This window comes from Gorilla gorilla, chromosome 9 (genome assembly GCF_029281585.2).
Source record: "Gorilla gorilla gorilla isolate KB3781 chromosome 9, NHGRI_mGorGor1-v2.1_pri, whole genome shotgun sequence".
NCBI classification, from domain to species: Eukaryota; Metazoa; Chordata; class Mammalia; order Primates; family Hominidae; genus Gorilla; species Gorilla gorilla.
The window spans coordinates 126545801-126559743 of NC_073233.2; the positions used below are offsets into that span (position 1 = coordinate 126545801).

Genomic DNA, 13943 nt, shown 5'->3' on the forward strand with positions numbered 1-13943 from the left:
CGCCCACCTCTGCCTCCCAAAGTGCTGGATTACAGGCGTGAGCCACCGTGCCCAGCCTTTTTTTTTTTTTTTTTTGAGACAGAGTCACCAGGCTGCAGTGCAGTGACATGATTTCGGCTCACCACAACCTCCACCTCCATCCAGGGTTCAAGCGATTCTCCTGCCTCAGCCTCCTGAGTAGCTGGGATTACAGGCACACACCACCACCCCCGGCTAATTTTTGTATTTTTAGTAGAGACGGGGTTTCACCATGTTGGTCAGACTGGTCTCGAACTCCTGACGTCGTGATCCGCCCGCCTCGGCCTCCCAAAGTGCTGGGATTACAGGCCTGAGCCACCGCGCTCTGCCAGAGCTGCTTACTTTCTTACACTTTTTTAAAATTTAACTTGGAAAAACTATTGAGTGTCAAAAAATTGGAAGGCAAATTATTCTCACTTATTAAGTATCTGGGATGAGAAATTTTTAATGTTGAAAGCCAAGATTCTGATTTTTTTTTTTCTTGGTGAAAAAAAGTATCTGGTCTAATGTTGCTCAAGTGTGGCTTAGCTGTCTGAGTGAGACTGTAGCCTTAATCGAATGAAACGATTAAGGTCTGTCATTCCTTTACTCACCATAGCTTCAAATTTGTCAACCCATGCATCTCTGATGGGAAACTTTGCCCTCCAATTAATTTTTAAATTGTGAACAGTTTTAAAGTTGTTCACACTGGCTAGGGTCTGAGATTTCCAGGGTTGATATAGAATAGCTTTTTATTAAACTTCACATCTGGCAGGGCTTATTGGAAGGAGACAGGAGAAAAATAGAAAAAGTCATCCTCAAGAAGATTAAAGTCTAACTAGAAGCAATGACTATCTGCTTGTAAAGCCTGTTTTTTTTCCAAGTTAGACAAGTGTTAACTACAGCTAGTACTAAACATGGATCTATATGAGAGTAGGTAACATGGCTTCTGTCTTGTAGGCTCTAGAGGAATCTCAAGCAAAACCTCACAAATGATTTTCTTTTGCTGTGCACATCTGTCTTATTACAACCCCCTTACCCCCAATTCCCTTGTCCTGGAAGATCCATAAGTAGGTTGGTTGCTGTGCATTGCTGTTACCCAAGGGCAGACAGCAACACTACAAATAGCTGCCTTAACGTCTTATCCTGGGGAGTTGGGGATTGATACGGAGGTAGGCCTTTAGAAAAATTAGACCATCTTTCCAAACCAGGCTGTTTTCCCTCTCACAATCACAAGTCAAGCTATTAGGCACTTTTCAGAAGCTTGGACCACTTCTCCCATCCCCCACCGAAGTTTTTTTGCCCTGCTGTTCTTAGGGCAGGGGCTAAGTGGTTATTTAGGGTCTAAACCAATACTGGAAAGCTTCCCTAGGTGTACTCTGTGTGATCAGATTGATTACCAAACCAGGACAGGGGCTGTTTGAAAGAAGCATTAGAAATTCAAGACAAAGAGAAATTGAAATAGGTCTTGTCTCCCATTCTTTTGCCCAAATGAATGCTTGTTCTTTTAGCTCATTAGGAAAGCCCTTAGCCTTGGAGGTACACAAGACCAGTCTTCTGTCCTACCCAAATTTCCCACTTAGCTTGGATGCATGTTAGCTTTGGGTAGAAGCAGACTATGCAATTTCTAAGACAGCTGAAAAGAGAGCTTTGAACTTTTCCCCAAGTTGCTGCAGGGTCATTGCTACCACCACGCCTACACCAATGATGCCTGACTTCAGGATCCAGAGGCCAGAAACGGACAGCTTTCTGGAAGAGGGTGTGTATCTACAAGGATTGCTTGCTGTATGAGCAATAATCACCTCTCTGGGGCTAGAGGGAGTACAATTTGAGAGGTGGGACAAAGTGGGGAATGTGCCAGGGAAAAGCAGGAGTATGGAAATTCACTCCTGACACTTGTAGCCAATGCAAAGGGCCTTAGAAAAATCCACTCTTCCTTCCACACCCAGGCTTTGCCCTCTCCCCCTGCTTCCACTTCGGAAAGTCTGAAGCAGGCCTGGAAAGCTGTTTTCTGCTTTCTTTCCCTCTCTTCCTCCCCCTTTCCTGAGCTCCCAGCTGCTTGACCTCTTGCGTAACTGTGAGAGAGCGCTGAGTTTTTTGATGGGCTCCAGATGTGGAGCAGGGCGGGGATGGAGAGTGGGGGCGGTAGGTCTTTAGTCCCCTGAGTGCTCTAGCTGTGGGAACATAGAGGCCTGACACAGCAGGGGAGAGGACACATTGCACAGCGCCTTTATCATAGGGTCAGCTGGTCCCTGTGTTGGGAGGTCAGTGAGAGAAGTTGGGTGCTGTTTCGACCCTCTGCCTCAGCATCCACTGCCTCCATGGCAGGCTTGATTATTCCCTGAAATTCCTCCTGCCCAGTACAGTAAAGAGGAGCTGGGGGTCGTGAAACAGAATGAAGTGAAAAGCCTCTGAGGTACTGCAATCTGGACCCCTCCCCTCAGTGCTGGGTCTTGGCACATGGGATACAACAGTTTGGGTTTTTTCCTTCTTCCTTTTTTTACATACCCAAATAGCCTGAATATTACTGTTGTGATCTGCCTCATGAAGGTTCATCAGAATTACTTTCATGACTTCAAACAGTATGAAGAGAGGAAAAACTAGAGTCTCGCTCCTCAAATCCTAGGACTTCCTGGTACCCACAGCATATTCTGGATCTTGAGTGTTCCACCTCCATTAGCTATAGCAGGTGGCAGCAAAGGGCGGCCTCTCCCCTCCCCCTCCTTGTCTGCTGTTTGGCCCTGGTCAGCTTCAGTCTCCAGCCGTGGGGGGTCCCCTGCTAAGGCCAGCCCTGTCAATGAGTGACCAGAGATTCCTGTAGTTCAGCCTCCTGCTGTTCCTGGGTTAGGGAGAGACGGCACAAACTAAACTCATTGAATTAGAACAGCACTTGTCCATCTCAAAGAGGACAAATTATTTTTTGCTATCCACCCCAGCTGGAATTTAGACCAGACTTACAGGCTTTCTGCTCCTTCCTTCAGTGAAGAAGAGTCTCCAGAGTCCCTCTAGTGCAGGTCAAAGAAGTCCAGTCCAGCTGAGTTCAGCTCCCTAGGGCCTCCCCAGCCAGTCTCCTGGGCCAAGAGCTGGCTTTGCAAGGTAAGGATCCACTGTCAGCGTTGGATTTCGGGGTGGAGGTTGAGATGGAGAATGACTTCAACCTAGCTCAATTTGGGGGCTGCTTTTAGGTGTTTAGTGCCTCCTTCTCTTCCTTATTAACTGCCACTCCTACTACAGGTTGGTGTGCTCAATTGTATGTCTATAGCCTGCCTCCATCTCCCGGTCTGTAATCCAGCAAGTCTGTCGGGGTGGAGGGGTGTGGAGCTCCATGGGGGCAAGATGATAATTCCATTTGGTTTTCCTGTGCTTTGGAGTTTGCATGGCACTTTAACGAGTCTTCTTGTGCCTATCCTTAAGAAAGTCTGTGAAGCCTGATGTGCGTGGCTATCAATCTCATTTACAGCTCTTCATGGTGGGGCTTGGAATAGGGCGAGGGGAGGAGGTGACAGGGAGAAGACCTGGGTACCCTCAGTAGATGTTCTGGAGACGTTGAGAGCATGTTGTAGGGGCTTCGATTTGGGAGGTTCAGTGGGAGCCCGTGGAGGTTTCAGACATCTAAGGCAAAAAGAAAGAGGGGAGAGTTTGGGGGCGGGAGAACGGATTGTCAAAAACACCCTCTCAAAAGCGTGTTAAAGCCTGGGAGCGGAGGGTGGTCTAGGAGAGTCGGGAGGGCAGGGTGGGAGGAGAGGGGGATGTGCGGTGGTGGTGGTGGTGGTGGTGGTGGTGGTGGTGGTGGTGGTGGTGGTGGAGAGCCCAGCTGCAAAGATGAACAAAGCGGGCGCTGTGCAGGCTGGGGGAGGTGCTGCTGTGGGAAAGGGTGGGTGGGGGGACCTTGGGCTCCAGCCCCACAAGGGCGTCTTCTTTGGCTGGCCAGGCGGACGGGACGGGGGACGGGGGCGGGGACTGGCGGGAGGGGGGCGGGACAGGCTCGCTCTCCTCCTACTTAGCGAGCTCCCGGGGAAAAGCAACAGTGTCCTCCTAAGCCTGAGGCCACCGCGACCGAGCCGAGCCAGACTAAGGGACCAGTGTCTCCCTGCCCCCCCCCCCCCACCTCTAGGTAAGAGCGCGCCGTCCCACTACACTTGCGGGTCCCATTCGCTGCGGTGCTAGGACTGGATAAGGGGAAGTCCCCGGGGCCTGGCGAGAGCCCTGAGATCAGCTCTAGGCTAGGGAGCTCGGCAGAAACCCGTGGGGGAGAGAGGGCACCCCAGGTGAGTGCGTGGGGGCGAAAGGAGCGTTATGGGGAGTTTTCCTGTGAGCCGCTTGCTTTTGCCTTCCTCGGCCGCTGCCAACGCCACCGCCAGAGGGGGCCGTGACGCTCTCCCCCGCTTGGAGAAACCCTGATCCTGGCCCTATCCAGACTCTCCCGCCGGCACCCAGGCGGCCGGGCGGACACTCGCGGGGTATCGGGCGGCGAGCGCGCGCGCGGGTTTTCGTCCTCCAGCGCCCCACACCTCCCCCTCTCCGCCCACAGCAGGACCTTGGGGCGGCGGTATCTCCTGTGACGTCTCCCCGCCTGTCCCCAGGCCGGCCGCCTTGATGGACCAGGAAGGGATTCGGAGTCCGGCTCAGAGTCTTGAGCGTCTAGGAGGGCTGCCTGGGGGTGTCCAGGAGATGGGAAGCCCGCCTGGGGCCTCCCAGGCACTCCCCAAGGCCCCACGTCCTCGGGGGCCGGGGAGGCCGCCTGGGGCGCCTTGCCACGCCCGCGCGGTCCCTATTGGAATCCCTAGCGGAGTTCCCCGAGCGGAGGCTGACCCAAGTCATCCGGGCTCCCCCGGGATAGGGAAGTGCGGGCGGGCGGCTGGGTAGGGGCGCCGGCGCAGGGTGGCCGAGTCGCCCGCGAGCGCTTCCGCCGAGGCAGGCTCGAGTGGGGACTTGGCCGGGCGACCGCACAGCCCTGCCGGGGACCCACGGCTCTGGGGCGGGGCTGCATTCTGGGCCGTTAGCTCAGCGGTCCTGGAGCCTCCCGAGGCTGACTCATCGGACGGCGGGCTCACCCCCCAGCCGTCAAACGCAAACGCAGGCGCCCCACCACGCCTGGCTCCCAAGCGACACACACGCACGCCTCCGCGACACTTCGCACACCTACGTCCCTGCGTCACGCCACCCAGACACACCCGGACCCGCCCACACGCCGAGGCCTTCCCACGCACTCCATGCCTTGCGCCTCACAGGAAACCGCCCCGCGCTCACGCAGCCCCTCACACCCGCAGCCCCGCTTACACGCGCCCCAGCTCACACATGCACCCCAGTCACACAGCGCACCTCACACACGCACCCCAGTCACACAGCCCACCTCACACACGCACCCCAATCACACACACAACCCAGCTCACACACGTACCCGTCAGACATGAGGCCCCAGCTCACACACGAAGCCCAGCTCACACACGCAGCCCCAGCTCTCACACACACACCCCAAACACGAGGCCCCAGCTCACACACGAAGCCCAGCTTACACACACTGCCCCAGTTACACACACAGCCCAGCACACACAGCCCCAGTCACACAGCCCAGCTCATGCAAGCAGCCCGTCACACACACAGCCCAGCTCACACAGGCAGCCCGTCAGACACACACAGCCCAGCTCACACAAGCAGCCCGTCACACACAGAGCCCAGCTCACACACACAGCCCAGCTCACACACACAGCCCCAGTTGTACACATACAGCCCAGCTCACACACGCAGCCCGTCACACACACAGCTCAGCTCAATACACAGCCCAGCTCACACACACAGCTCCAGTTACACACACAGCCCAGCTTACACACACAGCCCAGCTCACACACACAGCCCATCACACACACAGCTCAGCTCAATACACATCCCAGCTCACACACACAGCCCATCACACACACAGCTCAGCTCAATACACAGCCCAGCTCACACACACAGCCCAGCTCACACAAGCAGCCCGTCACACACACAGCCCAGCTCACACACACAGCCCAGCTCACACAAGCAGCCCGTCACACACACAGCCCAGCTCACACACACAGCCCAGCTCACACAAGCAGCCCGTCACACACACAGCCCAGCTCACACACACAGCCCATTATACACACACAGCCCAGCTCACACACGCAGCCCGTCACACACACAGCTCAGCTCAATACACAGCCCAGCTCACACACACAGCCCCAGTTACACACACAGCCCAGCTCACACACACAGCCCGTCATACACACAGCTCAGCTCAATCCACAGCCCAGCTCACACACGCAGCCCAGCTCACACATACACTCCAGCTCACACACGCAGCCCGTCACACAGTCTAGCTCACACAGCCCCAGCCACACACACAGCCCAGCTCACACACGCAGCCCAGCTCACACATACACTCCAGCTCACACACGCAGCCCAGCTCACACATGCAGCCCCCTCACACATGCAGCCGCAGTCACACACACAGCCCAGCTCACACCGCAGCCCCAGCTCACACACGCGGCCCCTCACACACATTCAGCCGCCCTTCCCGCAGCTGCCAGGCTGGGAACGGGCGGTGTCTGTGGGGCCGCCCCGTTTCCCGGCCGCGCAAACAAGCGGCTCCTTCTCTCTGCCCCGCCAAAGAAAGGCCGCTTGTCAGGGGCGGGCGGGCAGGCGGCAGCGGCAGGCGCCCAACACTGCGGCCTTGTCCCACGCGGGCAGCCTGGGCAGGAGCAAGCCGAGGGGTGCAAGGGGCCGCTACTCTGCGGAAACCTCCGTCCCTCGGCCCTGCGGACCGCGGAGAGGCACCTTTCCACCACCGGACACCCAAGCAACAGCCCTCGCTCCATCCGCGCTCTCCCGGCTCCCCCTCTCCTCGGGCCGCCCATCTCTCCTCTCTTCCGCCTTTGGGGTCCCGGTGGGCCCCAGCCTCCCTCTCCTTCGCCCCATCTCCCCGCCCGTCAGCCTCCCCTCCGCTGCCCTCGCGCATCCCCAGTCTTCCCGTCTGTCGTCGCCTCCACTTGAGGACCCGCCTGTCCTTTCTTCCCCCGACCCCTCCACCTCTGTGTTCTTCATTCTCCCCGCATCCTCTGCCCTCGGTCTTCCCCTCCCCAACTTGCATTTTTTCCCATCTCTTAGTCTGCCTTTCATTTTCCCCTTCACATCCCGGTGGCTCCCCTTCCCCGCCCCGTCCCTCTGCACACCCCCATTCATCTCTGTCAGGTTTTTCTCATCCTTAAGTTCTCTCGTCCCCCTCCCCACTCGGGCGTCCCCCGCTGGGCTCCCCGCCTCAGTTTCCTTCCCTTCCTGACTGCTTCCTCTGCCGGCGGCCCTTTCTCGAGGGCGGATGTGCGCCTGGAGGGCGAAGGCGGCGGCCGAGAGGACCCCAGCTCGGCCTGGCGGGCCTCTGGCCACAGCCATGCACCGCTTGGGCCGAGGCCGAGGCCGACCCCCAGGGACACAGGTGAGGCCGGGCGACCCGCGGGGCTCCGGGGAGCGCCCGAGCAGTGGCCCCGCGAAGGGCCGGGTCTGGTGCTCTGGGGCTGGCTTTGGACCTCTCGTCCTGGGACTCCGTGGGAGCCCGGGAGCTGTGTCAGTGCCCGTTGGTGCTGGAGCCAGTCGGCCCTTCCTTGGCCTCCTTCAGGCGGGGGCCGAGACCCCCGAGAGTTCACTCTGGGTGCTCCACTCGGCGGAGACGGCTTCAGACTGGTGTCCCGCGTGGCTGGGGTGTCGGCGCATTCCCGCGGGGGAGGAGGCCGAGGGCCCGGGCCGGGGTCACCTGCCGGCGCCCCGGCCTTGCGCACAGAGGGCCTTGCCTGTCGCTCGTCAAATCCAGACACCTGGGCCTCCGCCACTCGGCTGCCAGGGCGGCACTGGGGCGTCTGTACCCAGCGTGCGGGAGGGCACCCAGGGCCGGACGCGCACCGCAGGGGTCTTTTTTTGGCCGCGGGGCCGGGCGGGCGGGTAATGACAGCCGGGTTGCTGGGGAGCCGCGGGCCAGATGGAAGCGGGGCCGCAGGTGAGGGACGTCCCTCGCGCAGCGTCACTCAGCCGCCGGGGCCAGAGCGGGAGGCAAGGTGAGGGCGCCCCCAGGTGGTCGCTCTCGGCCGCGGCGATCGCCCTTTGGGAAAGCACCGCCCGAGTGCAGGGCAGGTTGGCCTGGTGTCTCTTTCCACTTCTCTTGGATCAGGTTACTGTGCTGGGGCCACAGCCTCGCACCTCCCAATCTCTCCATCTTTTCTTATCTTCTCCCTACACCTCTCTCCTTATCTCTCCCTTTACTTTCGCCTCCTTATTCTCTTCTCTCCTCTAATCACTCTTGTTCTCCATCGGCCTTACTCCTTTACAATCTTTATCTCCACTTGAAGTTCTTGGGTGTAAATAAATGAGCACACCACAGCTGCCCCACACGGCGATAGTGACCAATACTCCAATATGACAGATAAATAAACTAAGGCCCAGACAGGTGAACTGCCTTGCTCCAGGTCACACAGCTCATAATAATAAACGGGGCCATGCGCGGTGGCTCACGCCTGTAATCCCAGCACTTCGGGAGGTCGAGGCGGGCGGATCACCTGAGATCGGGAGTTCGAGACCAGCCTGACCAACATGGAGAAACCCCGTCTCTACTAAAAATACAAAATTAGCTGGGCGTGGTGGCAGGAGAATCACTTGAACCCGGGAGGTCGAGGTTGCGGTAAGCCGAGATAGCACCACTGCCCTCCAGCCTGGGCAACAAGAGTGAAACTCCGTCTCAAAAAAAATAATAATAATAATAATAATAAATGGCATTAAGTGCTTTGCTTTCACAGAATGCCATTTAATATAATACCTGAATTTCAGACAGTCCTTTTTAAAAAACTGACAGCTTTATTGAGGTATAATTTATATACTATAACATCCACCCAATTTAAGTATGCAATTAAAAGATTTTTAGTATATTTACAGAGCCATGCAATCATCATCACAATTTAATATGAAAACATTCCCCCCACCCCACCCCCACCAAACTTGTGCCCTTTTACAGTCACTCCTCATTCCACCCCTAGCCCCAGGCAAGCACTGATCCAGACAGTCTTTTTTATTTTTCTCCATTACTCTAGTTTTATAGAAGAATGACTTGATAATCAGAGAAGTTAAATAACTTGTCTAGGATCTTATAGCTAATAAATAAATAAAGTCAGGGTAGAATTTAAGGCTTTATATATCCCAGTCTAAAGTTCTTTCTACCAAAGGGTGATGTTTCTCCTTCACCATTATTTATTATTTTGTTTTTCTTAACCCCTCTTTTACATAAACTCCCCATTCCCAACCCACTCTCTTGCACCTCCTCCCTCAGAAAATGCTGAGGGATTTCCCTGAGTCTAAGGAAGCAGTACAGCAATCTTTGTCCTTGGAAATTCTTCTCCATGGCCAGGAATTCTGGGGAGGTGCCAGGCCAGCTTGGGGCTTTGCATAGGTTAATGGCGTTTTCCTCCCCTCTTCCCTGGCAGTCTTGGGGTGGGCCCCAGCCTGGGTTCCGGCCTCTCTTCCGCCAGCTTGGGTGGAAATGGTGACGGAGATGATGCAGTCCAGGTCCGGAAGGGTGGAAGCTGGGAGGGTAAATTTAGTAACACCATAGCTAAGGTCCTCGGGACCCACTGCCAGGGTCAGACACTCCTTGGAATGCGGGCTGCTGCCCCTACTTCCTTTCCAAGTCCCCTGGTAGATGGCTTGAAGAGAGAGTGGAGGGAAACCCTGTTTCCCTGGGTCTGCCTCCTTACCCCTCAGCCACACTCTTAGCTTTCCCCAGTAACATTTCAGCAGCAAGTGGGAAGTTTCTCAGCTTAGCTAGTTGGCCAAGGGATGGGCATGGGGGCATACATTAGTACACAAAGGTCCTCACATCTCAGATACCAAAAACATAGCCAGGGAGAGAGGGATGCATGGTGGGTGAGGGGCAGTGGGGTGGTGGTGGGGAGTACTCAAGTTCTGGCTCTGGAATCTGTCTTACTCCTGGTTCTAATGGTTTAAGCTTCCTATAGCACCTAGCCAATTAAGAACCCAAGAGTTGAGCCCAATATTCCCAGTATTAGTTATCACTAAAGTTTTTTGTTTTTAATTAAAAAAAATTTTTTTTAGCTGATTGTGTTGGGTTGAGGTTGCTTTCTGGGGAAGAAAAGGTGTAGGAGTTGAGACATCTGGAGATAGCAGGAATGGCTGAGTTTTTCTTTTGTGTCTCCTTTAAGAAAACATCCTACTAAAGCCCTGGGAAAAGAGACAAATGGTGAAGAGGAGAATGAAAGGTTGCAGGAGGGAGCTCCTGTTTTAGCCCTGCCACCTACCTGGGGGCCCTCTGGCTACCAGTGTCCTTGGAGGGGCTTCCTTGCTGCTTCTCCCACTAAGGTAGATTTTCCCCACCCTGCTTAAGGCTCCACAGGGCCAAGGGTCTTCAGCTGTCAAAACCTGGGTTCTGAGTAGCATAGGGCAAGAAAGCACAGAAGTATAGATTGGGCCCTATAGGACTGTTTGTGCTTACAGTGGCAGGGGGCAGGACTGGTATCCATGCTGTGGCTGGCTGGAGACTTGGCACTGCTCCCAGACAACTCCCACCCAAGCTCTTTAGCTGCCTCTATTTCCCTTCAGCATGAGCATTTGGGAAATGATGGTGACTGGTGACACCTCTGCCCTGAGAACCCTGCCACAGAACCTACTTCTTTCCCTCTCCTGCCCTGGCCTCCCCACTCACCACCTTTCTGCTGTGTCCCTAGGAGCTCTGGAGCCTTAGGACCATGGACGCTGTCAATAGGAACCAAACAGGCCCTGGATGCAAGACCCAGACCGTGGTGCAGGTGAGTGGGATCAGGGCTGTGAGGCAAGAGAGATATAACAGGGATGGGATCAGCTCTTCTACCCCCTTGTGGTCCCAGCCCAAGGATGAAAGGAGCAATTCTGTTCCTCTCTGCCCTTCCCCAGGTCCCAAGCCTATTAACAGCTCAGTCTTTATCTGAATCAGGTTAATTGGTTCACCCAGAAACTACCCATCGAAAGTCCGAAAGCAGTTTACAGATTGACCCTGGGCTGTATCACTCTCCTTGATCCATGCCTCTATCTTCCCTGTACTTGAGCTTAGCAGGGGCAAGCAATGGCCACGTGGATAGCCATGGACAAGTCTGCAGGGAGCTTGATTGGCCTTCCTCTACAGTACCCCTGCTGCTTATCCAGTGCCACCCCCACCCCCCACCCCTTTCTCCTTGCTTCTGTTTTAATAGACAAAAGGCACAGTTAAGCCAAGACTTGCGATAAATCCAGTGGGACGAGTTAGTGGCCTAGATTCAGATCTAATTACAATTTAGTGGAATCATGCTCTGTATAAGATTTTGTGCTAAGCCTTTCAGCACCCTCAGAGCCCTTCGGAGAGGGGCAAGGGCTGGAGAGAGTGCTGGTGTGACTGGTTTAGGGTGGTAAGGTGCTGAATCTAATGATGCTTGTCCTCCACCCCTACTACCTACAGAAAGGACCCTTGGACCTGATCGAGACAGGCAAAGGGCTGAAAGTGCAAACGGACAAACCCCACCTGGTGAGCCTGGGCAGTGGGCGACTCAGCACAGCCATCACCCTCCTGCCGCTGGAGGAAGGTAAGTGTGAACAGGGCATCTCACTCACCACCCCTCTATTCTTATAGGCATTCCTGCCCTGGAGGCCCAGCTCCTGCATGTGTTGGGGCCCTTCTACTGTCTGCTGGTGCTTGCCTCCCCACACCACCAGCTTGCTTCCCTTGTCTCTGCCTCCCCAGACTGCCTGCCTTCCTTGGTAGATGATCTGGTTCCACGACTGGGCTTAAAGATCAGCTTAGAAACAAGGAGGAGAGGCCAGGTGCGGTGGCTCACGCCTGTTATCCCAGCACTTTGGGAGGCTGAGGCAGGCGGATCACGAGGTTAGGAGTTCTAGACCAGCCTGGCCAATATGGTGAAACCCCATCTCCACTAAAAATACAAAAATTAGCCAGGCGTGGTGGCACGGGCCTGTAGTCCCAGCTACTCAGGAGGCTGAGGCAGAAGAATCGCTTGAACCCAGGAGACAGAGGTTGCAGTGAGCCGAGATCGTGCCACTGCACTCCAGCCTGGGCAACAGAGCGAGACTCTATCTGGAAAAAAAAAAAAAAAAAAAAAAGAAGAAGAAAAGAAACCATGAAGAAAGCACTGAGAGAAACAGGAGAACACATTGCTCTTAGCAACCAATGTGGCCAAGAAGAAAAAGGGCCCCGCTCCAGGGCATTGTCTTGCATGGGAGGGTATACCATAGACGGAGAATGGAGAGATGGGAGTCAGGGCAAGATCTCCCAAGATAAGGCCCTGGCACAGCCCCCTTCACCTTTCAGCTTCTGCCCGCCCTCTCTCCTCTCCTGGCTGCACTTGTTGCCTGGGTGATACTACATTCTCCACATTCTTCAAATACCAGTCCCAGGGGCTCTGTCAGCGGGAGGGGCTGTTCCTGCTGCAGTTAGGGGAGAGCCTGCACTGAAGAGAGAGGTTGCACTGAAGAGAGAGGTTAGCAAGGGAGACGAAGTGTTGCAGGTAGCAGAAGCGGGGGAGAGAAGGAGAGAAAGGGAGATTTCGAAGAAATGAGGAGTAGGATGAAGGGGAAAAAGGATAAAGGATAATAGGGAGAGGCAGTTGGGGGAATAAGGGAAGATCTGCAGAAAAGCAGTCTTCCTTCTCCATCTGTGGAGTCTAGGTCCTACTGTGTGCTGTCTGGGTCTTCCCATCTCTGGGCCTCCCATTCTCAGGCAGAGTTTTCTCTGTTTGAGAACAGCGTCCATCACTTACTGTATAGACCAGGCTCAGGGGCCTAGTAGGGGTGGCCAGTGGTGGGCAGAGATTCTCCCTGGAGTAGGAGGTGGAAATATGTTTCCACTGTGGCCCTCCTTGCCCTGTCACTGCCTCCTCAGCCTGGACAACCCCTCTGATTCAGTTTGCCTCTTGTCTCCAGGGAGGACGGTGATTGGCTCTGCAGCCAGAGACATCTCACTACAGGGCCCAGGCCTGGCTCCAGAGCACTGCTACATCGAGAACCTGCGGGGCACCCTCACCCTCTACCCCTGTGGCAATGCCTGCACTATTGATGGGCTCCCTGTCCGGCAGCCCACCCGGCTCACTCAGGGTAAGGCTGGACACCTCCAGATGGAGGGGGCCTCTGTTTAAAGGCTTGTGTGTATTAGGCACAGGGGAGGCTGGCTGTCGTGGTTGCCATAGTAACTGCCTGAGTGACCATACTGGGAATGGAGTACTCAGGTGCATCTGGATGTGCCTAAACAACATCCCAAACCCTTTCAGCATCCAGACATGTTTTCAACCTGCTTTTCTTCTCTGGTCACCCCCACCCTGTCTCCACATACTATGGGGAGAGAAGAGGTTCTGATTCCCACCATCAGAGGGCCTGGGGCATGATGGCGTTGTTAATGGTTGTTGGGGAAGAGCAATTGGAGCAGCAGTGAGAGGGTATCAATGGCATTGTTCCATGATGCCAAGAGGAAGTTGTTTTGAGAAGCTGGAGAGGAGGACAATACTTCCTGATGGGGATGGGGCAAGGGTAAATCTGAGGACATGCCTGCTCCTGTTACAAGACTGCTGACAGTAGCTTTTGGGTCACAAATATAACCCAAAGCAATAGGCCATTCTGTTGTGTAAAGTAGCTCTAAAAACTAGGCCCCTGGCTAGGCATGGTGGCTCACGCCTATAATCCCAGCACTTTGGGAGGCCGAGGTGGGTGGATCACTTGAGGACAGGAGTTCGAGATCAGCCTGGCCAACATGGTGAAACCCTGTCTCTACCCAAAATACAAAAATTAGCCACACGTGGTGGCACACGCCTGTAGTCCTAGCTACTCGGGAAGCTGAGATAGGAGAATCGCTTGAACCTGGGAGGCAGAGGTTGTAGTGAGCTGAGATGGCACCATTGCACTCCAGCCTGGGCAACAGA

The 13943-nt window shown here is 55.2% G+C and overlaps 1 protein-coding gene across 35 annotated transcripts in view; it reads left to right on the forward strand.

Annotated features, from left to right (window-relative positions):
- Positions 1 to 4013: 4013 nt before the first annotated feature.
- The window catches only part of PHLDB1 (pleckstrin homology like domain family B member 1), a 50970-nt gene continuing 41040 nt past the window's right edge, over positions 4014 to 13943 (forward strand). For 15 of the 35 annotated variants that reach the window (XM_063693572.1, XM_063693576.1, XM_063693577.1 and 12 more), the window contains exons 1-4: positions 7314 to 7447; positions 10734 to 10814; positions 11477 to 11600; positions 12955 to 13125. In XM_063693572.1, the coding sequence (XP_063549642.1) occupies positions 7331 to 7447; positions 10734 to 10814; positions 11477 to 11600; positions 12955 to 13125 (493 nt within the window). In that variant the 5' untranslated portion in view covers positions 7314 to 7330. Of the gene's footprint in view, positions 4112 to 7313; positions 7448 to 7493; positions 10369 to 10733; positions 10815 to 11476; positions 11601 to 12954; positions 13126 to 13943 lie in introns of those variants that run through there. The other 20 variants (XM_055355045.2, XM_063693564.1, XM_063693565.1 and 17 more) reach the window with 9 other exon arrangements.